General features: G+C 40.7%; 2 protein-coding genes across 4 annotated transcripts in view; one reads left to right on the top strand and one right to left on the bottom strand.

Moving 5' to 3' along the window:
* Positions 1-26,875, top strand: part of LOC123601759 (membrane-spanning 4-domains subfamily A member 4A-like) — a 172,149-nt gene that overhangs the window by 58,454 nt on the left and 86,820 nt on the right. For all 3 annotated transcript variants that reach the window (XM_045485376.1, XM_045485375.1, XM_045485377.1), the window contains exon 2: positions 9,791-9,994. In XM_045485376.1, coding sequence (XP_045341332.1) covers positions 9,924-9,994 — 71 coding nt within the window. In that variant the 5' untranslated portion in view covers positions 9,791-9,923. The remainder of the gene's footprint in view (positions 1-9,790; positions 9,995-26,875) is intronic.
* Positions 4,398-26,795, bottom strand: LOC123601757 (membrane-spanning 4-domains subfamily A member 14-like). The gene is made up of 6 exons (XM_045485372.1): positions 26,524-26,795; positions 25,087-25,215; positions 18,724-18,774; positions 16,789-16,938; positions 13,611-13,709; positions 4,398-6,805 (listed from the first exon to the last, which is right to left on the bottom strand). The coding sequence occupies exons 1-6, from the start codon at positions 26,656-26,658 to the stop codon at positions 4,586-4,588; spliced, it is 2,784 nt and encodes a 927-aa protein (XP_045341328.1). The 5' UTR covers positions 26,659-26,795; the 3' UTR covers positions 4,398-4,585.

Raw genomic sequence — 26,875 nt, 5'->3', positions numbered from 1 at the left:
CTGATACCATTCACAGTTGCACCAAGAATCATAAAATACCTAGGAATAAACCTAACCAAAGATGTAAAAGATCTGTATGTTGAAAACTATAGAAAGCTTATGAAGAAAATTGAAAAAGATAGAAAGAAATGGAAAAACATTCCGTGCTCATGGATTGGAAGAATAAATATTGTTAAAGTGTCAATACTATCCAAAGCAATCTACACATTCAATGTAATCCCAATCAAAATTGCACCAGCATTCTTCTCAAAGCTAGAACAAACAATCCTAAAATCTGTATGGAACCACAAAAGACCCCAAATAGCCAAAGTAATTTTGAAAAACACCAAAGCAGGAGGCATCACAATCCCAGACTTTAGCCTGTACTACAAAGCTGGAATCATCAAGACAGCATGGTATTGGCACAAAAACAGACACATAGACCAATGGAATAGAATAGAAACCCCAGAATTAGACCCACAAAAGTATGGCCAACTAATCTTTGACAAAGCAAGAAAGAATATCCAATGGAAAAAAAGACGGTTTCTTTAACAAATGGTGCTGGGAGAACTGGACAGCAACATGCAGAAGAATAAAACTAGACCACTTTCTTACACCATTCACAAAAATAAACTCAAAATGGATGAAGGACCTGAATGTGAGACAGGAACCATCAAAAACCCTAGAGGAGAAAGCAGGAAAAAACCTCTCTGACCTCAGCCACAGCAATTTCTTACTTGACACATCTCCAAAGACAAGGGAATTAAAAGCAAAAATGAACTATTGGGACCTCATGAAGATAAAAAGCTTCTGCACAACAAAGGAAACAATCAACAAAACTAAAACGCAACCAACGGAATGGGAAAAGATATTTGCAAATGACATATTGGACAAAGGGCTAGTATCCAAAATCTATAAAGAACTCACCAAACTCCACACCCGAAAAACAAATAATCCAGTGAAGAAGTGGGCAGAAGACATGAATAGACACTTCTCTAAAGAAGACATCCAGATGGCCAACAGGCACATGAAAAGATGATCAACATCACTCTTCATCAGGGAAATACAAATCAAAACCACACTGAGATAATCACCTCACTCCAGTCAGAGTGGCTAAAATGAACAAATCAGGAGACTATAGATGCTAGCGAGGATGTGGAGAAACGGGAACCCTCTTGCACTGTTGGTGGGAATACAAACTGGTGCAGCCTTCCTGGAAAACAGTGTGGAGGTTCCTCAAAAAATTAAGAATAGATCTACCCTATGACCCAGGAATAGCACTGCTAGGAATTTACCCAAGGGATACAAGAGTACTGATGCATAGGGGCACTTGTACCCCAATGTTTATAGCAGCACTCTCAACAATAGCCAAATTATGGAAAGAGTCTAAATGTCCATCAGCTGATGAATGGATAAAGAAATTGTGGTTTATATACACAATGGAGTACTACGTGGCAATGAGAAAAAATGAAATATGGCCTTTTGTAGGAACGTGGATGGAACTGGAGAGTGTTATGCTAAGTGAAATAAGTCATACAGAGAAAGACAGATACCATATGTTTTCACTCTTACGTGGATCCTGAGAAACTTAACAGAAAACCATGGGGGAGGGGAAGGGGGAAAAAAAAGTTAGAGAGGGAGAGAACCAAACCATAAGAGACTCTTAAAAACTGAGAATAAACTGAGGGTTGGTGGGGGGTGGGAGGGAGGGGGGGTGGGTGATGGGTATTGAGGAGGGCACCTGTTGGGATGAGCACTGGGTGTTGTATGGAAACCAATTTGACAATAAATTTCATATTAAAAAGAAAATCAACTCTTACAATTTTATGAAAACCTAACCTAGGTTAGGTTTAGTAAGGTTTAGGTTTAGTAAGACAGTTAAAAAAAAAAAAAAAACAATTAGATTTCCTTTAAGTAAATCATCAGTGCTCTGGCTCCCTATAGCCTTTTCACCTGGTCTTATAAACAGCTGCTTCACACATTTACATTCCTTTATTGACTCCTAAACACATTTGATTTTGTCAGCTCTAGACTCAAACTCATTGATGGGACAGTACAAGGTACCTCAAAAAGGGGAGCTAAGGGAGAGATTGGCTTTGAAAAGCAGAGAAAAGTGGAATTCTTGGAGATTGGAAAGTTGCTGTTGGCCCCAGGGGGCTTTAGGGGCCTCTGACCTGCTCCCTAGAATCATTCTCAGTGGGACGGAAAAACCTCTCAGAAGATGGTTTTTATCTTTCTTACATTTTTACATTGTAAGTCCAGACCCTAGACACTGTATTTTTGCAATTTTGGAAAAATATCCTGTATTCCAAGTGTGGTACAGAAGCATTAAATTCACAGGACACTTGGGGTCTAATATGAACCAAAGCAATGAGTTTCTCGGTGATAAGTGGTGTGGACTAGCCACAGGAATCACCTCTCCAAGGACTTGCACTATTTTAAGACCCCAAGACCTTATGGTACATGGTGCATCAATGCGTGTGTGTGAGTTTGTTGGATGGGTATGGAGAAAAATGGGCAGAACTGACTGCATGGGTTGGATTCTTAAAGAATATGATGAAGAATTACAAATATTTCAGTCCACACCCAAGTTTGTGGACTGAAACACATCACATAAGCACCATGTAAACATGTGCTAATCTAGCTGAAGCAAAAGGGAGATTTATTAGTATTACTCAGAGTCGGTTGAATACAATCCTACCCCTCCACAGCCTCTTTTTCTCTTCCCTTTGTCTCTCCACAGAAGGGGATCACTCCCCTCTGTGCCTACGCTGCCCGTTTTATCTCCCCCAGTTCACAATCATGCACCTGTGGCCCACCAGGTTGTCCCTGTGGGCCCCTGGAGACGTCTCTGTCACTCTGCAGCCCAGACTCTTGGAATCACAAATCCTCTGGCTGTGTTTGAGGGATGAGTTCAGGTCCCCCTACTCCTCTGCCATGTTGGATTCTTCTCCAGAGCCAGTTGAATACAAAGTGGCAACCATTTAGGAACTGGAGGCCAACTCAGGTAGGGACCTGACCAAGGTTGAACCAACTTGGGAAGCTCAGGAGGTTAATCCTTACTACAGAGGCAAAGGCAACAAGGAGCAGATTACCAGTGTCTCTGGCTCTATGCCTCATTATTCTACTGCATATAACTTCACTCACCTCTAAGTGGAGAGTTTATGTTTTTAAAAATGACTGAATGCCTTTGAAAAAGACTTGAAAACAAGTTTTTGTGTGGGATTCTTCTGAAGACACAGATATGACCCAGTATGGGGTGACTCACAAGGATGTGAGAGAACTAAAAGAGTGTGAGATTTCAAAAAACAAGGAGGTTGGAGAGAGATCCCTGGAAATACTTATCTTAGACTTTTTGAAATGGGAAGAAAAATGCAGAAGCCAACAAGCGAGATGAAGAGAAAGGAGGGTTACCAGGTCCAAATGTATCAGAGAAGTTGAGGAGAAAGAGGATTGAAAAAAAATGTTATTAAGCTTGGAGGATACAGGGTAACTGATGGCTTTTCACCAGAAAATTTGACCATCAAAGGTCAATTTTCTTTGACCATTGAGGATGAAATTAGATGTGTGAGTGTAGTGAGTTAGAAGTGAGTGTAAGCATATGGAGGGGAGTAGAAGTTTGCTCAGTGTATCACAGTCTGTCCTACTTTCTGTTTTGACATCTGCATCCCTGCCCTCCCCTGCCTCCTACTTCCCTGTCTCTAAGTACATTTTGTTCTCTCCCTGTCCACTACTTCTGTACTCATTGCCACATTATACCTCGTTAATAACTGGGCAAACTTAGAGTATATATCCTCCACGTAGATTTGCAGAGCAGGGAGTAAAGTGGGTGGTTGGAATCGGCAAACCAGGGGAGTGGTGGGATTGGTTTTTATTTCCCACAGACTCATTTGGTTCTTGCACCTTTTGAGAGCATACACAGACTTCTTTCTGGTTGACTTACTGAGCCCCTGTAATACACAGAGTGAGAGGCGAGGAATATTAGCGCCATAGAAAAGCAGGTCCATTAAGTATTAAGGTGTAAAACAGAAATAGACTCATAGAGAAGAAACCGGTGGTTGAGGTGGGTGGTGTGAGAAAAATGGTGAAGGGGATTAAGAGGTACAAACTTCTGGTTTTGAAATAAATAAGAGGTGGGGGTGAAAAGTACAGCAGAGGGAGTATAGTCAATAATATTGTAATAACTTTGCATGGTGATAGGTGGTGACCACACTTGGCTGTGGTGAGCATTTCATAATGTATAGAATTGTCAGATCACTATGATGTACACCTGCAGCCAGTATTGTATGTCAACTATACTTCAGTAAAAATGTATTAAGCTGTAAAATGAGTTGGCGATCATAAGTTGAAAGACTAACACTGACAACAAAGTTTAAATGTGAGTTACTCCTTCAAACCCAGAAAATTCTACTATGGTGTTAATGTTTGTTGTCATTTTATTTTAGTTAAGGGCAAATCCTTTGAGTGTTTTGCAGGCCCTTTGTTTTCTGGTGAGTGAATAGGTAGCAACCATACTTGAGAACATAGGTTGGAGGAGACTATATTGTTTTTCCTTATTTTGGTTGCATGCTTGGGAGCATTGTGGCATTTGGGTAGATTTTCCATGTTAGTCAGAGTCCTCAGATTGCTGTTGGTCTTTTGGGGAACATGAGGTAGAAGTTAAAGTCATATCATCTTGGTATGAAGCTGAGCAAATTGAAATGTTTTTTCGCACATCTTGTTCTGAATTTATATCAGACAGATAGGCCAAATTTGTGTCTTGTACTGAGCTTTGGCAGGAGAAACAACAATCTGGATTTTTGTCTTCTGACTGCTGGTTGTGTAGGTTTTGGTATTTCATGCTTTCTGGTTTGTTGTCTCTTATTTGCATGGTTTCTGTTTGCATACCTTCTTTTTGGATATCTGTGGATTTAAGGTCTTGTTCCACATCTTGATACTGACTGTCGTTGAATGGAATGCTTTGTAATTGCTGACGTCGAGTTATGACGTGCACATTTTGGGCTTCTTGGTATAGAGCTTTCTGCTTTAGGGACTCTTTCTCTAGTAGATCTTGGGTTTGCCAGGCTTGGGATTCCCACCTCAGGGAATGTGGCATTTCAAGTGCCAATTCTTGTGCTTTCCACTCTTTGTTTCTCCAGCCTTGAATTCTCCGGTCTTGGAATTGTTGGCTTGAAGATTGCCAAGCTTGGTATTCCTGGATTTGGGATTGCCAGTTTTGATGTAGCTGCTTCAGGGATTTCTCCTCTTGGGCCTGCAGGTTTTCAACCTCCTCATGCTGGGGTTGTTTCTTGGGGGATGTCTCCATATCAATCTGTTGAGCTTTATCTTTTCTGTCTTTGGGTTGTTCCTTTGGGGATTTCTCCTCTCGGACTTGCAGATCTTTAGTGTGCTCCTGTTGGGTTTGCTTCTTGGGGGATTTCTCCATATCAGTCTGTTGAGCTTTATCTTGTCTATCTTTGGGCTGTTCCTTTGGGGATTTTTCCTCTTTGTCCTCTTGATATTTACGTTGTCCACTTGGGGATCGCTGCCGTAGGGATTGTTCCTCTAAGACCAGCAGCTGGTCTTTAGTTCGCTGATCTGAGGACTTCTGTTTGGTTTGCTTAACTTGGGTTTGCTTATCTATGGAGTGCCTCTTTGGGGATAGCCAGTCCTTGATGTGCTGGTCTAGGGATTTCTTTCTTGGGGATTGCTGGCCTTGCATTTGCAAGTCCTGGGATTTCTGTTTTGGAGTTTGCCAGCCTTTGTTTTGCCTGTATAAATCATGTGACTTTCGGGATTGCAGGTTTTCATTTTGCCAGTCTAGGGATTGCCACTTTGTGGATTTCCTGCTCTGGAATTCCTCCTGAGATTTCCATTCTTGGGTCAGTAACATGACTTCTGATTGCATGTCTTGGTATGATACACGTGCAAGTTGCTGGTTTCGATGTTGAAGATCTAGGGCTTGCTGATCTAGGCGTTGTATATTAGAGGACTGGGCTGCATGAAATGCTGGGGCTGCAAGTAGCATGGATTGTGCTGGCAGAGCTTGTAGTTGGGAATGCAGATCTTGGTAAAGTATGCCTTCAGATGGCGGCTTTTGGGATATCATGTCTTGGGATAATATATTTTTAGATGGCATGTCTTGGGCTAATGTGTTCTGGGATGGTGTGTCTTGGGATGGTGCATATTGATATGGCATGTCTAGGGCTTGTGTATCTTGGGATGGCATGCTCTGGTATTGTGATTCTTGGGATGATATGTCTTGGTATGGCATGTCTTCTGATGTCAGGCCTTGAGACTGTGTGTCCTGGTATGTTGGGGCTTGAGATGCCAGGACTGGCAGAGCCTGGGGTGGTAACATTTGGAGGTTTTTTATGTAACTGGATGGGAAAACTTGGAGTGGCAAAGCGCGGGACTGCAGAAGTTGGGTTTGATTTTCTGGGTGATGTGCAATAGCAGATTTTAGGTCTTCATCTTTCAGTTGTTTGGCATATGGGATCTTTTCTGTGGACCTTTCCAGCAATGTGGGAAGCAAAGGTTTCAGCTTAGGTCTTTCCTCATAAACTTGTGAAGGTGGAGAAATACTTTTCTGTTGTTCATCTAGCATAGACACAGAAGATGTGTAGTAAGTTTTACTGCTTCTCCTCCTTGAATGTCTGAAGGCTAAAGGATTTCTTGTGACTCTTAACTTGAAGAAAGTATAGCCTCCAATGAAAACAGGTTGTATGTTTGTTGTTGAATCAGCAGTGGAGGACTGTTCTTGAAGCTCAAATTGTACTGCAGTATTTTCTTCAGGGACAGAGAGTTCACTCTCTTGAGTAACATCCGAAGGCAAGAAAAATACAATCTATAAAACCAAGGGGTATAGAAAACATTAATGGAATAATCACCTTGGATGTTCTTTTCTTCTTGTATTCCCAAATTATTTTTCGCCTCTGCCTTAAGACAGTAGGGAGGACACAACATCTACACAAGGAGTTAGAAAACAAATACCAGTACTAACAGTGTCTTTACCATCGACTCACTGGTTTTATCACTATTTATCACTATTACCTCAAATATTGAAAAGGGGAATTTGGTTAAGATTGTCTGAAATATTCTTCCCATACTTAATATTATAAAGCTTCTAAGAAATTTAAAATAATCTTCTCAGCATTCATATATTCAGTTTTATAATGATTTACTGTTCACCTGCTAGGTGAACTAGATACTGGAGATCAAAACTAATTGGATGTGGGTGTTGTCTATAAGGTGCTCGCAATTATAGGTATACCAAGATATAAATAGACAGTAATACAGTTTAGCAAATGCTATTATAGAAATAGGTGCTAAGTGCTTTATGGGAATGTAGAAGTCATGACCTAATTCTGAGGGCCAGGAAATTGCTTCATTGAGGAATGTTTGATCAATGTCTTGATGGGTGGACAGGAATTCCTCGGGCAAAAAGGTAAGATGAAGTAAGATAGAAGTCAAAATGCAGGTAGAAGAGGCAGTGGGTAGAAAAACAAGGCTATGATGCAGCATAGTGTGAAGGCAGATGATAAACAGATACTGTTGGGTGGTATGCTAGCTGCTATAAGTTGAATGTCTGTGTCCCTTCAAACTTCTACGTTGAAACCTAATCTCCAGGGTGATGGTATTTAAAGGTAGAATGTTTGGGAGAGGTATTAGTTCGGGGGTGGGGCCCTCGTAAATGGAATTAGTGCTTTTATAAAAGGGAACCCCAAAGATCTCCCGTGCCCTTCCCTCCATGTAAGGACACAGTGAGACTACCAGCTATGAACCAGGAAACAGGTTCTCACCAGACTCTGAATCTACCAGTACCTTGAACTTGGTCTTCCCAGCTTTCAAAACTATGAATAATAAATTGTTGTTGTTTAAGCCACTCTGTCTTTGGTATAGCAGCCCAGATGGACTAAGATAGAAATTGATGCCAGGAAATGGGAGTGCTGCTGTAACAAATGTCTAAAAGTGTGGAAGTATATTTGGAAATGGGTAATGTTTGGAGGCTAGAGGAGGTTTGAGTTCTACATACTAGAAAAAACTTATATTGCTATGAATGAACCATTAAGGGCAATTCTGGTGAGAGCCCAGGAAGAAAAAAAGAAGAGCTGTAGATAAAGCCTTAGTCTTCTTAGAGAATACCTGAGTAATCCTGAACGAGATGTTCGTGGAAATATGGACAATAAAGGTCATCCTGATGAGGTGTCAGACAGAAATGAGAAATATGTTGTTGGAAGCCAGAAGAAAGGTGATCTTGGCTATAAAGTTGCAAAGAACATGGCTGAATTGTTTGTGTCCTAATGTTTTGTGGGAGGTAGAACTTGCAATAGTGAAGGAAATGATGGAATTTCATGTAGTAAATAATGAATATTATTAATAATGAATGGTAAATATTTTATGTAATAATGAAATTTAGCTGAAGCTATTTTTTTTAAGTTTTTCTTTCTTTTTTGAGAAAGACACAGAGAACACAAGTGGGGGAGGGGCAGAGAGAATCACAGGCAGGCTCTGTGAGCCTGATATGGGGCTCGAACCCATGAACTATGAGATCATGACCTGAGCCAAAACCAAGAGTCAGATGCTTAACCAACTGAGCCATCCAGGCACCCCTAGCTAAGCTATTCCTAAGAGGTGTTGAAAGTGAAGCTTGAATCCTTCAGATAGCTAGCTAATGGTAAAATATGAGAAGAGAGACATTACTTAAAAATGGAATTGTTAAGCAAAAAGAAAGCAGGACCAAGTCTATCCATTCTGCAAAAAAAATGAGAACACTAAGAGTATGGCCGTGACTTGTTTGATAAGGAAATCAGTATAGATCAGCCATCTCAACAATAGCCAGAACCTATTCTCCAAGCAATGGAAGAATGACACCAAAGGTGATTCTGAGCGCTTCAGGGGCTGCCACTCCTACCAGGGGCTGACAGTGTAAGAGCCCTGGAAGAAGAATGATTTCAAAGGCTAGGACCATCTCTCTGGTTCAAGCCAAGCCAGAATGCCCCCTCCCAGTGTCTCAGAGGAGGGCACCACCGCATGGGCTGCAACCAGCTGAGCCGTGGGAGTGTGACCACCCCCACTGAGGTTTCAGAATCTGCCATGTGACAGAGCACGGGCTTGGGGCCCCACCCCAGCAGAGCCACAGGCATGGGACTCCAGCCTGGAAGAGTCAAAGGGCCCAGGCAGAGAGCTGCTGCAGAGGCAGAGCTCAGGCAGAGAGTTCCTGTGGGGCCTTCCTGCTGAGCCACGTGTGGTTGGAAGCCAGAGCATCCAGCCAAAGGGGGTTACTCTTGAACCTTAAGGTCTGTTTGTCCTGTTAGGTTTTGGACTTACTTGGAACCTGACCTTTTCCCCCCTTATTTATCCCTTCTGGAATGGGAATGCCTATCCTATGCCTGTCACAACACCGTATTTTGGAAGGTTGGTGTCATAACACACTTGGTTGCATAGGCTCACAGCTAGAGAGGAATTTGCATCAGGATGGATCTTACATTGAGTCTCACTCCTATCTGATGTAGATGATACTTAGATGAGACTTTGGACTTAGCCTTTAAAGTTCATGCTGAAACAAGATAAAGACTTCTGGTGCTGTTGGGGTGGAAATAATATATTTTTCATGTGAAAGGGCATGAATTTGGGGGACAGGCAGGGATGGAATACTATAGATTGAGTGTGCCCCCTCCAGATTTATAAGTGGAAACTTAATCCACAGCACGAAGGTGTTTGGAGTTGGGGCCTTTGGGAGGCAATTAAATCATGAGTGTGAAGCCTATATGAATGGGGATTAGTGCTTTTATAAAAGAAACCCAGAGAGCGCCTTTGTCTTTCCCACCAGGTGAGCACACAGTGAGAAGATGGCATCTGTGAACCATCTGGCACCCACCAGGCCTGAATCTACTGGCATCTTGATCTTGGACTTCCAGCCACCAGAACTCTGAGAACTTTTTCTTGTTCGAGCCACCCAGTCCATGATATTTTTGTTACAGCAGCCTGAAGGTACCAAGACACTAGGCCAGGAAATTTGGACCTTCCTTTACAGGTAAATGAGATCTATTGAAGTTTTTTTAAACTAAGTGACAGCATCTGATACAACCTGTAGCCAATGCTTCCCAGTCTTTACTTTTTTTTTTTTTTTTTTTGAAAGGGGCTGTCATTACATCCTCAGTCTGCTGAGTTTTGCCATCCTGTGTCCTTTCTAAGGTCATCCATAGAGTCAGAATAGACTACTTGTTCTGTTTGATGAAGTGATTGGAACTCTGAGTGGTTAAATGACCTAATGATGGTTACCTCTCTGATTGAGGGCAGGCCTAAAATAAAATGCCTGCCACATTCTCTTGTATGATCATTGTCATTCCCCACCTTCTAATTTGTTTTCACATCTATATTTTATCACCATTGGAGGGATATTTATGTGAGGATAAATAGTACTTTAGGGGAGATTTATGCATTCTCACTTACCCTAAAACTTTTGTTTCATTTGAATTGTAATTTTTTTTCATTTGTTAAAAGAAAGATTTGGAGGCATGAATTGGAATTTCTTTAACTTTATTCAAGATTTTAAGTGTATGATTTTAAATATACTCCTCTCTAACGGTAACAGTGATTGCCAGGTGCTGGACAGAGTTCCAGAGTCATCTCAAGTAATTATTATGACATTTATATGAGGTTATTTTCCTTGTTTTATAACTGAGAGAGCTGAGATTCAGAGATGTTAAGTAACCTGACCAGTGTCACAGAACTATTAACTGGTGAGGCTAGGAGTCATACACTGCAGTTGAATTCTAGGTCCTGCACTTTTCTCTCTCCTCTCCTCTCCTCTTCTCCTCTCCCCTCCCCCCCCCCATCTCTGATATATGCTTTATAATAACCACTTCAGTTACACCTTACTCCAGGGTGGCTATTACTGAAGACTCTATAAAATAATGTTTGGGGCACGGTGGTTTGCACAGAGAAGTTGTTTGATAAATAACTCTTTCCTCTTCTTGGGATCAGAGTGCATATTACATAACATCTTTGTATTCTCTTTGTACTTTTCACATTGCCATGCCACTAAAAAATAACCCTTTCATGGGGGCGCCTGGCTGGCTCAGTTGGTTAAGCATCCGACTCTTGATTTCAGCTCAGGTTATGATCGTACATTTTGTGGTCTCACGAAATGTGAATCATCAGTAGATAATGGAAAGTAGATGTAGAGACATAAACTAGAAGGTATGAGGGGCTGGAAGGAGGAGGAAAGGGGGAGTTATGTTTTATGGCGCAGTTTGTATGGGGATGATGAAAGAGTTTTGGACATAAATAGTGCTGATGGTTACACATCATTATGAATGAATTTAATGCCATTGAATTGTATACTTGTAAGTGGCTAAAATGATAAATAGTATATTATGTATATTTTGCCACTAAAAAAGGATTACTACATGAAAGCTACAGAAATGAAGACAGCATGGAATATGTGAAAGGATCGACATGCAGATCAGTGGGACACAATAGAGCATCCAAAAAGACCTCATATAAATATGAGGTCATATGAGACCTCATATAAATATAAATATTTATATGAGGTCAATTGATTTTCAACCAAGGTGCCAAGGTGATGGGGGAAGACATTGCATTTTTGACAAATAACATTGGCATAGCTATATATCTCCATGGCAGGGGTGCGTGAACTTCTCACCTCAGAGCTATATAATGTGTAAAAGTTAACTTGACATCTGTTAAAGATCTAAACACAAAAGCTAAAGCTATAAAATTTCCACAAGAAAATAGAGAAAAAAATCCTTACAGTCTTGTAGGCAAAGCTTTGTTGGGACACAAAAAGGACTAACCATAAAAGAAAATAAATCACAAGTTGTTATGTGAAAGAAACTATTAAGAAAATGAAAAGGCAAGCCAAGGCTGGGAAGAATAGTAGCAATACATATATCTCAAAAGAGGACTTGTGTTAAGAATCATTCAAGCTCTTGTAATTCAATAAGGCAATGCAATAAAAGTTGGCTAACAATTTAAAGAGACACATCTCAAAAAAAAAAAAAAAAAAGAGGACAATAAACACATAGAATCTCATCATCATTTGCCATCAGGGAAATGCAAATTAAAACTACAATGAAATTCTACTACATACACACTAGAATAACAACATTATTAATACAACTGGCAATTCCAAGTGTTGCTGGTTATAGAGAGCAGCCATACCTCTCATATTACTTATAAGAATGCAAAGTGATACAGCCATTTTGGAGAACCATTTGGTATTTTCTTACAAAGTTAAGCATCCATTTTCCATCCCATCTAGCAACCAGGTCATGGATTTGAGAAATGCAAAAGAGAAATGACACCATATGTCTACCCAAAGATGTGAACTCAAATGTTCATTGCAACCACATGCCCATCGGGAAGTACACAGATAAGCAAATTGTGGTGTGCCCTCACATAAAAGGAACAAAGTATTGATACATGAGACAGCATGGATGAATCTCATGAATATGCTGCTTAGTGAAAGAAGCCTAGACACAAAATGTACTTATTTATGATCCACATATGTGAAGTTTGAAAAAATAAAAACTAATCGAGGTGATGGAGATACTGATTGCAAAGAGGTTCCAGAGACTCCTTCGGGGTGATAGGAATTCACTATATCTTGATTATAATGGTCGCTAAACAGGGGTGTACAATTTGTCAAAACCCCTTGAATTACATACATTTAAAATGGGTGCATTTTATTGTTAGTAAATTATACTTCTACAAAGTTGATGTAAAAGAAGAGTGGGGGAAAAAACCCCACTTAACACGGGTCCTGGAATTGTTTTTTGGGATTTAGAGAGCAGGCTCAGGAACCACATTATTTAAAAAAAATTTTTTTTAATGATCACTTACTTTTGAGAGAGAGAGAGAGACCGACAGAGAGAGAAAGGTGGCACGAGCAGGGGGAGGGGCAAGGAGAGGGAGACACAGAATCTGAAGCAGGCTTCAGGCTCTGAGCCATCAGCACAGAGCCCAATGCAAGTCTTGAACCCACAAACCGTGAGATCATGACCCGAGCTGAAGTCGGAGGCTCAACCGACTGAGCCACCCAGGCATCCCTGGAACCACATTATTTGAGTCAGAATCCTGATGTTCTGTGAACCTGGAGAGGTTACTCTTTGTGTTTTAGTTTTTCATATGTAAAGGAAGGGAGTCTTGATGGTTTTGTTAGCATTAAGTTGGTGCTAAGTGATTATAACAGTGACTGACAGAGTATTAGTAAGTGTAAGCTGTAACAATTATAAATAACAGGAGAATGGCTCTTAAATATTTTTCTTCTCTGCCTCTCCTCTGGTGAGGGGATTGACTCACACAGCCTTGTGGCCCAGGGAGAAGCTCTCCGTGTCACAGTAATATAGGTTCCCATTAAGTCTGTTTCTCTTCATATACTCTGGCAGGGAGAGAAGGAGCTATGTCTGAACAGAGATGACTGGACAGCAAAGGGGGCAGGATGGCTGCCTCAAAGGGTGGAGTGAGCCAGCCATCGCTGTTAGTTAAGCTTGTCTCTCCTTGACCTGCCTCACCTCAGAAGTTGTAGTTCAACATCTGAGAATACTGCTCTGCCCACTAATAGGCTGGGGGTCACCTTGCAGTGTCCCCACAGGAACCCATTCTTGCAGTAATATCCAACGCACCTCATCGGAGGTTGTCCAGCACTTGCTTCTGAAGGAGGAGATAGTCACAGAGATGCCGAGCTCTACTATGCTGATGACCAGTAAGACTGACAAAATTCCCTGCAAATAGTGAGGATAAACATATGGCATTTGGAATGAAAGCTGTATCATTTTAAAGGTAAAAGCCAAGGACTATTTACATTGTATGACCAAGTAAGGAAGGGAAAACCCATATTTTATTAAATTTTTTTTTTCAACGTTTATTTATTTTTGGGACAGAGAGAGACAGAGCATGAACGGGGGAGGGGCAGAGAGAGAGGGAGACACAGAATCGGAAACAGGCTCCAGGCTCCGAGCCATCAGCCCCGAGCCTGACGCGGGGCTCGAACTCCCAGACCGCGAGATCGTGACCTGGCTGAAGTCGGACGCTTAACCGACTGCGACACCCAGGCGCCCCGGGAAAACCCATATTTTAGATGCCCCCACAGCCATCAGTGACTGAACAATTTTCATCTTATGTCTTTTTGACAAGCAGAGATAACAAACCCTAATGCCTGTAGGGGCCAGGCAACCATCCCAAATAAGTGAAATGGAAGGGGAGACAGTAGAGAATAAAGATATTCCTAGGATGTGTCCATTTCCCAGTTCTGAGCAATAGTTACCGTGTGGGAACAAGGACCCCATGAGGTCTTTATTCTTTCCTAAGGAAGCTGGATATACAGATTTTTAATGTGAAAATCTCCAGCTTTTCCTTCACTTGTGGGAAGCAAATAGAGCCTATCTGCAGGCTGGATGCAGCTCACAGACTGCTGTTTTGCACACTGTGCTTCAAGGGAATAGTTAGACGAAGAAGCAGCATGTGAAATAGCATGGTGTCCAAAAGCTTAGACTGTGAAGACTGAAAGAGCTGGGTGCAGTCGGGCCAAACTTAACTTGGTCGCGTGACTGTGTCTGTAATTCTTGGTTTCCCTATAACCCATTCAGAAGCCTGGATTTCCCCCCATTTGTTGGTAAAACTGAAATATATGAAGTGCCTACTGTAAATTTGCTGTTGAACAAGATAGACCTGCTCCTGGTCATTGTGGGATTTGCATCAAATAAGGGGAGCAAAGAGTGACAAGTAATTAGACAGTTATTTTTAACTACGTTGCATTACCTGCCATGAAAAAGTATTGGGAGCCATGCACTACTATAGTGGGAGATCTGAACAGGTCAGCCCTGGGAAGGGTAGAAGCGGGATCAGGATGGACCTCCTTAATGAAGTGAAATTTAAACCGAGGTTAAAGAATGAGGGGGAATTTTAATTGTGTAGGTGGAAGAGGGTAGGCACTGGGCTGGGGAACATTGGAAGCAGGGGAAAGCTCGTCTTATGGTCCTGGGACAATAGGTATTTAACACATTAAGGAATTTGGGGAAGTGCCAGAAGTGTGGAGTGGGAAGGGTAATGACGCGGAATAATGTTGGAAAGGTAGGCAAGGTAGGTGTTACAGGGTCTTGTAAGCCTTTTAAGATGTGGGTCTTAATTCTGTATTTCACAAGAAGCCCTTTAGTAATGTGCTCAGATCTGCATTTTTAAATGATGACTCCGGCCACAGTGTAGACAAGTAGATTTGTCTTTGAGACAGAAGATATCCATTCAGGAGATGTCTAGAGCCCACTGTTCTGGCGTGTGTGTGTGTGTGTGTGTGTGTGTGTGTGTGTTTTAAAGCTTATTTGTGATGTTTGAATTACACTAAGGAATTGTGGAGTTGTATACACATGAGGTCTTGGAACGGATTGTTCATGATTCTGCATGTAGGCACTAATCCTGCAAAATCCCTAACTGTGCAAAGCTGAAAGTAGACAGCAGAGTTTTATAAATCTGGAGATTTAACCCTTTTGGTACACGGTTTCTCCCTGATTCATACTAACATAATGAACAGTAGTGGTCTCCTGTCCACTAGAAAAAAGAGTAAGGGATTATAATATATTGTATTCTTGGCCCAATTAGGACAGGATTGTGTTCCTTACGTAGTGTTCTGGCTTTCCTTAGTAAGTTTTTTTGAGTCTAATTCTGGAGTTGACCTCAGACCTTAGGAGTTGACAATATGGGATTGTTCTTAGGTTCGCTTTTACAGGTGATTATGAGGATTAAAAAGATCTCATATGCAGTGACTGGTAGTTCTTTTCTCTTTCCTCTTCATTTGGGGATACAATTTCCCATGATTCTATTTCATTTCAATCCAAAAGGTCAAGTCTCACTAACATCCTGGGACCAAAGCCTTCAAGATGTGGCTGACGGAAATAGAATGAAAGCCTAGTATGTACTTGGGGAAGTAAAGGGAGAGGCCTCTGGGAATCACTGACATGCATAAAAATAATGTCACTGAGGGGCGCCTGGGTGGCGCAGTCGGTTAAGCGTCCGACTTCAGCCAGGTCACGATCTCGCGGTCCGTGAGTTCGAGCCCCGCGTCAGGCTATGGGCTGATGGCTCGGAGCCTGGAGCCTGTTTCCGATTCTGTGTCTCCCTCTCTCTCTGCCCCTCCCCCGTTCATGCTCTGTCTCTCTCTGTCCCAAAAATAAATAAACGTTGAAAAAAAAAAAATAATGTCACTGAATACTTACTAGATAAATATTGAAAATTACACCTACAGTTGCATTTCCTGGCAAAGATACATCTCATCTGCTGTAGTGAGTAACATTGCTACATTTATGTAAAATAGTTTATGTTCTAAAATTATTAGAATACATATTAAGTGGCTTAAACACCTTCTCCCACTGTATTTTGTTTTTAGTATTAGTTGAGTAAACTCTTTAGATCATTTTGTTCCTCTTTAATTCTAGAAAGGTAAAATTTAATCTAATCTACGTCCGTACTAATAGTAATAGCCAAAACCTATTTGACTGTTTACACTGTGCCAGGCAGTGTTCTAATTTAAGTAACCCTCAGAACAGCCCAATGAGGGAGATATTCTTATTATCTTCATTTTCCACACAAAGAAAACTGGGGCTTAGGCAAGTTACAATATTAGGCCAAGGTCACAAGTGTGTAAGTCACACAAGCAGGGTTCAGATCCTGAATCACAGTGTCTTCTCAAGAGTCTGTTCAAATGCTGACTCGACTTCCATTATTAGAATCAAAATTAATGACTTGATGCATCGTGAACATAGCTCAGATAAGATCATACAGAGTGTAGGAGAATGGAGTAGGACCACTTACATTGAACAGGTTTCTACCTATAACACATATTCCTTCGAGGGAAGGCATCTGGCAGTACTTGTGCTGGTACCTGTAGCTGATAATGGTTAGAGTAATCCCAGCCACCGCAACCAAGGAACTGATGACATTCATGGCTGTGACACCTTGTCCCTAGAAAATAGGTTTTAAAATAATATTAAATAAAAACCAAACCAAATAAAAAAATTCTTGTAAGAGGCGCCTGGGTGGCTCAGTTGGCTTAACATCCACTCTTGATTTCTGCTCAGGTCCATGATTCCAAGGTCATGGCATTGAGCCCCTCACTGGGCTCTGTGCTGAGCATGGAACCTGCTTAAAGATTATCTCTCTCTGTCTCTCTCTCTCTGTCTCTCCCCCCCCCCACTCCGCCCCCTCCCCTGCTTGCACTCTCTCTCTCTCAAATAACAAAATAAAAAAATAATTAAAAAAAACATGTGCTTAAAAAAAAAATTAAAAAAAATTCCTTGTAAGAAATTCTTAGTGCATTTGTCTTTCCAGATACGCCTCAAGGATGAACTGTTCCATCAGGTCAGTATACTTAAAAGGCAAGACAACTCAAATTCTGATTCATCAAAGTCAGAAGACAAACTACGTTTTAGAATGAGCCAGGAAGCCACGAAAGGGAATGGGTAGAGAGGGAGTGCTGTATGGTTAATGCTAAAGAAGACATTCATTTTATCCTAATGCACCATCTTTCATAATCTACAAGCAAAATGGTGTGTTAGAAGATATCTTGGCCTTATAATCAGACCTAATTTTGAGTCCTAGTGAACTAGGACCTTGCACAAGGTAACTAATCTCTGGGAAGCTCAATTTCTACCTCGAGAAATGAGAATAATGTCACCTAATTTTAGGGCAGTATCCATTTATTTATTTATTTTAATAAATGTTTACTGTACCCCAACTATGTGTCCAGCACTGAATTAGGCCCCTGGGACACAAAAATAAACACAGTAGATGAGGTCCTGCCTTCCTGTGGCTTATATTCATTCCCCCAGAGGATTCAAACAATAACCAACCAAATCACTAACATATTTACAGAGTGCTACAAATTTGGACTGGGGTTTAATGATTTCCTTTCTTGATTTCAGTGTCCCAACATGGAAGGTATTAAAAGTCCAGATTGCCCTACCAAATTCCCTTTACTCACTCCATATACATACATACATATATATATATATTCCTACTCACTCCATATATATATGTTCCTTTATAACTTGAATATATATATTCAAGGCATCCTGCCTGCCTCTGTCTACGTAGCTCTCAGTGAGTCAGGGTTAGGTCTGCCTATCCTTAGTTTATTCCTCAGCTCTTAAGGGAACCAATACAGAGAAAAGAACAGCATTGGGTCATTATCTGTAGTGTCTGTACTTATTTCTATGGGTGGAGAAAGATGGGGGCTTTCCCATAGTTCCCCCAGAACTTTCCTATAGTCTGTAGCTATTCTTAGAGGGAAGTGGCAGAGGACCATAAAAAACAGTGTTAGAATGGCTTTAAGAGAAGGCTCACATATCCATAGCCTTAAAAAAAAACACGAGTCATTGGAAGGTAGTACAGACTTTTAAGTGTCTTTTCTGTGTAATATCTAGTAAATTCTCAGAATAACCTTTTGAAGAAGGTACTTTTCTCTTCAAGTTGACACAGCAATGAGTGATCGCCTTGATTCTATCCCAGAATGATCTGCTATCAATGTCAGACTCTTTCTTTCAGACCCTGGGCAGGTCCCCAAGAAAAACTTCTGTTGGTGGGGGTGAGAGCTAATGGTGACGTTGGCAGGTAGGGATGACCTGAACTGCAAATTTGATGTCTAAAGATTTTCTTGGGAGATCCTTTGTTTTAAAGGCTTTATATAGAAAGATGATGCAAAGCAAGCAGAAGGTTTTAAACTACATAGAAGTCATGAAAGTAACTTACCATACATTTTTTCTTCTCATTGATTCCTGTGATGTATCCCGTAATAACAAACTATTAAGAAGAAAAGAGATAAAAGTTAGCAGGTAGTGTGTTTGACTCTCTTACAGTATAAATTCCTTCAGAGACTATATTGTAATCTCTATGTCTGTGAATCTCCCCAACTATGTGGTCTTTCCCCCTGAGCATCAGGGAGGAAGGAGGGCAGGCACTGATGTAAGAAGAAATACTGTGTTGGATATGCCCAGCACTGAACAACACCCCTTTGCCAGGGTCAGTTGGGAGAGGCAGGCCCTTCTTTAAGGTCCACAAAATACCACCCAGATGTTTGGCCTAGCTGGGCTCTACACAGAAAGGTAATCCTGGACTCTGGGCCTGGAAGAGGGAATGGTGAGCTGTGTCTGCTCTCAGCAGATGGAGGAAGACGTTCAGGGCAGAACCCTCTAACGGCTGATATCAGGGCTGGAATCTAGTATAGTTATCTCAGCCACTTCTTGTATCTGGAACATAGAGTCTTGTACAACCCAAGGAAAGCGGAGAACTCTGTCACCCAAAGTGGAGCCCCATATTCATTTGAATATTCTGGGAATGAGAACTTCTGTCGGAATTGGTGTTGGACCTTGAGGACATCTGGGTCTCAGTGTTCGGGACCTCAAGGTGACACACGGAGATCAGAAAGTTACCTTTGATTCCTCCCTCCACTTCACTGCCCACAACAGATCACCACTGGATCAATTCTACCTCCAAAGCGCTCTCAAAGCTTCCCATCTCTTCTGTCTCCACTGTGGCCCATCTAGGTCAGGGAATCCCCTGGATTCTTGCAGCCTCCTTTCAACTGATTGTCCCAGGTTTGCTGTTACCATCCTTGAATTCGTTTACAGCTCAGAAAACCCAATGATGTTTTAAAGATAACAAGTCTTCAAATGTCACTCTCGTGTTTAAAGATTATCAGTGGGTTCCCCTTGCTCTCATATTAGAGTGGCCACATTCTTAATATGACCACAAGGGCTGGCACAACCTGGTTCCATCCTACAGTTTTGGCCTCATTTTGTGCCAGTGCCATAGACCCATTGGTCTTCTTTCTGCTGTTCTTTCCCATATCAAGCCTCTCACTCATGCTTTGCCTTTGCCAGGGGAGGCTTTCCTTGCACTTCACCCAGTGGACACCTATGTGCAAAGCACTTCCCTGACCTCTATGCCAGGTGAATGCCCCATTAAAGCTTCACAGGGCATCTGGAACTTGTCTCTTAGAGTACTTAGTGCAAGTGAAATAGCGTATCTGTGGAGTCATTTTTACTTTTCCACTTCCAGCTTCCCTATCATATGACAAACCCCATCTGTTTCTAAGAGGAGCAATTCACCACCTCCCTAAGAGGGCCTTGTTTGCCTCTCAGCACCTACAACACTGCCAAAGATAGACTATGTGCTCAGTAAATATCTTCTCAGTGAAGAGTGGAGTTTTAAAGAGCAGCATGCCAGAACCTCACTAGAATCCATCGGTACAGGTCACACTGAGTCACACTGGGGAAATTCTGTTGTGAAATAAGGAGGTGGGGAGTTGGTCTTTTTGTTTCTCTACAGTGTGGCATGTGTAGTTTGAAGATTATAGTTCATATTACAGTATTTCTATTTGGAAAATGAAAATACTACTAGTTGTGTTTGACCTGGAGATTATAGAAAAAGCATGGAATATTTATGTTTGTCAAAAGAGCAGGTTTTTAATAAAGACAATAGTCTCATTTAATTATTTAATGAATTATTATTTAATTCCTTTGTTCATTGAGTTATGTCTACTATGCAGCATGGTTCTAGCTTCTGAGAATGTAACAGAAACTAAAATAGATAATACTTTTGCCATCTTGGGAGGGTACGTTCTAGTGAGGAAAGCTGTGTTGAGTGTACCCTTAAATATTGTGGCACAAGATTAGGAACCAGAGCTGTTGGGATTGAATGGAACTAGCAGTACACTAAGAATTATAATTATGGCTCTATAAATAACTAGATGAGTGACACTCATAAAATTGTCTCTGGGAATAATAAGGGGACTAAACAACAATAGTCATCTTTAAAATTCTCCTTAAGCAGAGTGTGATGCTAAGTGAAATAAGCCGTACAGAGAAAGACAGATACCATATGGTTTCACTCTTATGTGGATCCTGAGAAACTTAACAGGAACCCATGGGGGAGGGGGAGGAAAAAAGAAAAAAAAAAGAAAAAAGAGGTTAGAGTTGGAGAGAGCCAAAGCATAAGAGACTGTTAAAAACTGAGAACAAACTGAGGGTTGATGGGGGGTGGGAGGGAGGAGAGGGTGGGTGATGGGTATTGAGGAGGGCACCTTTTTGGGATGAGCACTGGGTGTTGCATGGAAACCAATTTGACAATAAATTTCATATAATAAAAAAAAAATAATAAATAAATAAATAATTAGGGAGAAGAAAAATAAATAAATAAATAAATAAATAAAATTCTCCTTAAGCTATGAGAGTATATGATTCTATGAGTGCTAGCTAGATATGTTTAAATTATTATCTGTTCTTGAGATTAAACAACATGGTACTAAACAACTAATGGGTCAATGAAACAGTCAAAGAATAAGCTTTTAAAAATCCACGGAGACAAATAAAAATGAAACTACAGCGGTCCAAAATCTTTGGGATGCAGTGAAAGCAGTTCTGAGAGGGAAATATATGGTGATACAGGCCTACGTCAAGAAGCAAGGAAAAACTCAAATAAATAATCTAACTTTACACCTAAAGGAACTAGAAAAAGAAAAGAACAAAGTCCAAGGTGAGTAGAAGACGTAAATAATAAAGATCAGAGCAGAAATAAATGACATAGAGACTAAAAAACACAATAGGAAAAATCAGTGAAACCAAGAGCTGGTTCTTGGAAAAGATAAACAACATTGCTAAACCTTTAGCCAGACTCTTCAAGAAAAAAAGGGGAAGGATACAAATAAATAAAATCAGAAATGAGAGAGGAGAAGTAACAACTAACACCACAGAAATACAAAGGATTATAAGAGAATACCATGAAAAACTATACACCAAGAAATTGGACAACCTAGAAGAAATGGGTAAATTTCTAAAAGCACACAATCTTCCAAAACAGAATCAGGAAGAAATGGAAAATCTGAACAGGCTGATTAACAGTAATGAAATTGAGTCAGTAATAATAATAATAATAATAATAATAATAATAAAAGTGAAAGTCCAGGACCAGATGGATTTACAGGTGAATTCTACCAAACATTTAAAGAAGAGTTAGTATTTCTTTTTCTCAAACTATTCCAAAGAATAGAAGAGGAAAGAAAGCTTCCAAATACATTTGATGAGGACAGAATTACCTTGATACCAAAGCCAGACAAAGACACCAAAAAAAAAAGGAAGACTACAGGCCAATATCCCTGAGGAATATAGATTCAAAAATCCTCAATAAAAAAGGTGCCTGGGTGGCTCAGTCAGTTGAGCATCTAACTCTTGTCTTCAGCTCAAGTCATGTTCTTATGGTTTGTGAGTTCAAGTCCCATGTTGGGCTCTGCACTGACAGTGTGGAGCCTGCTTGGGATTCTCTCTCTTTCCCTCTGTCTCTCTCTGCCCCTCCTCAATTCTCTCTCTCTCTCTCTCTCTCAAAATAAATAAATAAATAAACTCTAAAAAATTATTTAAAAAATCCTCAACAAAATATTAGTAAGCCACATTCAATAATACAGTGAAAGGATCATTCACTATGATCAAGTGAGATTTATTACAGGGATGCAAGGATCGTTCAATATTTGCAAATCAATCAACATGATACACCACATCAACAAAATGAAGGATAAAAATTATATGATTATCTCAATAGATGCAGAAAAAGCATTTGAAAAAATTCAATACCCATTCATGATAAAAACACTCAACAAAGTGGGTTTAGAGGAACATACCTCAACATAATCAAGGCCATGTAAGAAAAACCCATAGCTAACATCGTACTCAGTGGTGAAAAACTGAGAGCTTTTCTGCTACAATCAGGAACAAGACAAGGATGTCTACTGTCTCCACTTTTATTCAACATAATATTGGAGGTCCTAGTCAGAGCAATCAGGTAAGAAAAAGCAATAAGAGGCATCCGTATTGGTAAAGAAGTTAAATGTTCACTATTTGCAGATTACCTGATACTACATGTAGAAAATACTAAAGACTCCACCAACTCCACCAAAAACAAAAAACAAAAAAACAAAACAAAAACAACCAGAAGTAATACATGAATTCAGTAAAGTTTCAGGGTACAAAATTAATACCCCCAAATCAGCAGTGTTTTTATACACTAATAACAGTGCCCGAAGCCATCTACAGATTCAATGCAATCCCTATCAAAATACCAACGGCATTTTTCACAGAACCAGAACAAATAATACTAAAGCACTAAATTTGTGTGGAATCACAAAAGACCCTGAATAACCAAAGCATCTTAAGAAAGAAAAACAAAGCTGGAGGGATCACAATTTCAGATTTGAAGATACACTACAAAGTTATAGTAATCAAAACAGTATGGCACTGGCACAAAAGTGGACACATAGCTCAATAGAACAGAATGGAGACCCCAGAAATAAATCCATAATTATATGGTCAATTAATCTGTGACAAAGGAGATAAGAATATACAGTGGGAAAAAGACAGTCTCTTCAATGAATGATACTGGGAAAACTGGACAGCTATATGTAAAAAAAAAAAGAATGAATGAAACTGGACTACTTTCTCTAACACCATACACAAAAATAAACTTAAAATATATTAAATATCTAAATGTGAGACCTGAAACCATAAAAATCCTAGAAGAGAGCATAGGCAGTAATTTCTTTCACATCAGCCATAGAAACATTTTTCTGGACATGTGTCCTAAGGCAAGGGAAACAAAAGCAAAAATAAATTAGTGGGACTGCATCAAAATAAAAGCTTTTGCACAGTGAAGGAAACCATCAACAAAAATTTAAGGACAACCTTCTGGATAGGAGAAGGCATTTGTAAATGATATATCCAATGAGGTGTTAATAACTGAAATATATAAAGAACTTTTACAACTCAACACCAAATAAAGCAAACAATATGATTTAAAAATGGGCAAAGGACTTGAATAGACATTTCCCAAAGAAGACATATACATGGTCAATAGACACACGAAAAGATACTCAACGTTACTAATCACCAGGGAAATCAAAACCACAATGCGATATAACCTTACACCTGTTAAAATGACTAAAATAAAAGAAGACAAGAAATAACAAGTGTTGACAAGGATGTGGAGAAAAAGGAATGCTTGTACACTGTTGGTGGGGATGTAAATTAGTATAGCTACTGTGAAAAATAGTATGGAGTTTCTTCAAAAAATTAAAAAGAGAAACACCATATGATCCAGCAATTCCACAACTGGTTATTTACTGAAAGAAAACAAAAACACTAATTCAAAAAGATAAATGCACCCCTGTGTTTATGGCAGCATTATTTGCAATAGCCAAGATATGAAAGTAACCTAAGTGTCCATCAATAGACAAAAAGAAAAGGAAGACGCAGTATATATACAATGGAATATTACACAACTATAAAAAAAGTTGAGATTGTGCTATTTGAGACAGTGGGGATGGAACTAGAAGATATTATGCTTAGTGAAATAAGTCACACTGAAAAAGACAGATACCATATGATTTCACCTATATGTGGAATCTGAAAAAAAAAAAAAAAAGCAAAACAAAAAACAGATCCAGACCCATAAATACAGAGAACATACTGACAGGTGCCAGAGGGGAGGAGTAGGGGGAATGGAGAAATGGGTTAAGAGAAGAGGGACATACAGGCTTCCAGTTGGGGAATGAATAAATCACAGGAATAAAAGGCACAGCATAAGGCATTCAGTCAGTGACACTGTAATAGCATTGTATGTTGACAAATGCTAGCTACGCTTGGGTGAGCACAGCATCATGTATAAACTTGTCAAATCACTATATTGTACACCTGAAACTAATGGAACATTTTTTGCTGGCTATACTCAAATAAAGATTGTCTACTCTCCACCTCCATTTCCGTATTTGCAAAAGAGAAAGTAGGATATTTACCCATCTGATCTCCCAGGTTGGTAGTAAGGAGCAGATGACTTACTCTACACACAGGGCTCTGGAAACTTTTAAACACTGTAGGCCTAAGAGCAGTTATTACTGTGATGATGGTAGATGCAATGACCAAATGGAGTTGCTTCTCTTGCCACAGAAGGGACTATCTGGTCTCCTTGGGGACCATATTCATGGGATTCTTCACCCTGGGACCTGACTTGACGCAGTTCAAACCAGTCTTGATAGTAATTTCGCGAAAGCTCCTAACTGGTAGTACTCACAATAAATGCTCCCCAGAATGGATATCCCGTGAGGAAAACGAGGGGAAATCTCTGGGAGAAATGGAAGTAATTGAATGCAAATATGGTTCCAACACCCGCAATGATCAGAGCGAGCAGGATCTGGAGAGCCTGGGAGGAGAGAAATGGGTACATGAGGTCACTGGTACCCCAGCCTCTTGGGACTCTCCCGGGCCCCTGGGACATCCCACTATGCTTATGTCACACCTCCCTCGACACGAATGCCTTCCTCTTCCGTTTGCCCACTGCCCTCAGAGCTTCAGAAAGTCCGGTGTCTCTTTCTTCTTCTCACTTACTTGGGTCCTACAGGTTCACGTCTTTCACTTTCACCCTTCACTGCTTATTATACCCCCTGTATTACCAGTTTACCTTGCGCCGGACAGATAGGAGTACATGTTTCCATATCCAGTCTGTGCTTTTGGAACTACGGCTCAGCCCCGTTCTCTAAAATCTGTGAAGTTTGCTGATCTAGAGTGGAGGGGCTGGGGTGAGGTTTATGTCTCGTCTGCTCTTCCGGCAAGGGCCTGTCCAGAGGTGAGAGTAACCCAGTGGGCTCACGGGCCTGTGAGCAATCTGCACCATTGGTGGTCTGACAGGGCTGATGGCTCTTCTCAGGATACAGCTTCTCCTCCAGCATTCTGGGTTTTTCCCCCAGCCCACACCTCTATGGCACCACCCAAAGTGGTACTTTTACTCTTGTACTAAAGATAGAGGCTGTATACATAGCCCTCCCCTCGGTACATGCATGACTGAAAAATGTTTTGTCTGTATGTCTACATTGTGGCTCACGGTGAAGCTTTGGAGAGAGTTTTCAAAGAACCCCCAATGCCTGGAACAGCACAAAGGGGAAGTTTAACCTCTCCTCACATGGCTTTTAGCTCCAAGGGACATGCCACCACGCCCTGAGGTCTCCTCCTCAATAAAATATTTGGGGAAATTATACCAGTTTCCTGCCTTTCTCTCTGCCAGGATTCAAAGAACAGTATTAACTCCACATGAAACAGCCCTAGGATTTCCTCAGGGTTAGGGAAGTTATTAATTGCAGGGTTAAATGAGCCCCCCCACCAAGAAACATTTCTAAGACATGTTCATAAATAAGACATTTCTAAGGCACTCTGTGTGCATTTCTAAACAGAATTTTTATTTCTCTTGTTCATCAAAATCTCGGAAAAATGGTATTATTGGCTACATATTGGCTCTTCTGCTGAAGATCTGCTTATTTGTACAAGCAAATAACTTAGGGGGTTTTATGATTAATGAAGAAGGAAACATTGTAGGCAAAACGTGAGGGAAAAGAAGGGGAATCAAGTCCCTTCCTGAAAAGGAATCGAGTCCCTTCCTGTGTCTATTCAGACACACCTGGAAAAATAGCTTCTTTTCTCCCTTCCGAGGAAAACCCGTGGACAGGAGAGCACTTACCCCCAAGACTTTTGGCTCTCCCTTCAGGAAATCCAGCAGAGAGCTCTGAGGCTCATAGGGAAGGGCAGTCAGTACTGTTTCATTTGGTTGTATCATGATGTGGGATGATCTTTGGTCCTCAGATGAAGACTCCATGATTCAATGGCAGAGCTCTATTAGAAGAGTAAGTGATTGAAAAGCACAGCTAGAGTCATGGTCTTCCATTAGCCTCCCATGGAGTCCTTAGCAATGAGCCTTAGCAGTTGCCCTACTCACTCCTCCCTCCACAGAATCAGTCATTGAGTCATAGAGTCTTAGAATTCTAGAGCACATCCAGCTCCTGGGATCCACTTGTCCAGAAGACCTACTTTCT

The sequence above is a fragment of the Leopardus geoffroyi genome, chromosome D1, assembly GCF_018350155.1.
Source record: "Leopardus geoffroyi isolate Oge1 chromosome D1, O.geoffroyi_Oge1_pat1.0, whole genome shotgun sequence".
NCBI lineage: Eukaryota > Metazoa > Chordata > Mammalia > Carnivora > Felidae > Leopardus > Leopardus geoffroyi.
The sequence above is the reverse complement of the archived record's forward strand: the minus strand, read 5'-3'. Positions and strand labels throughout refer to the sequence as shown.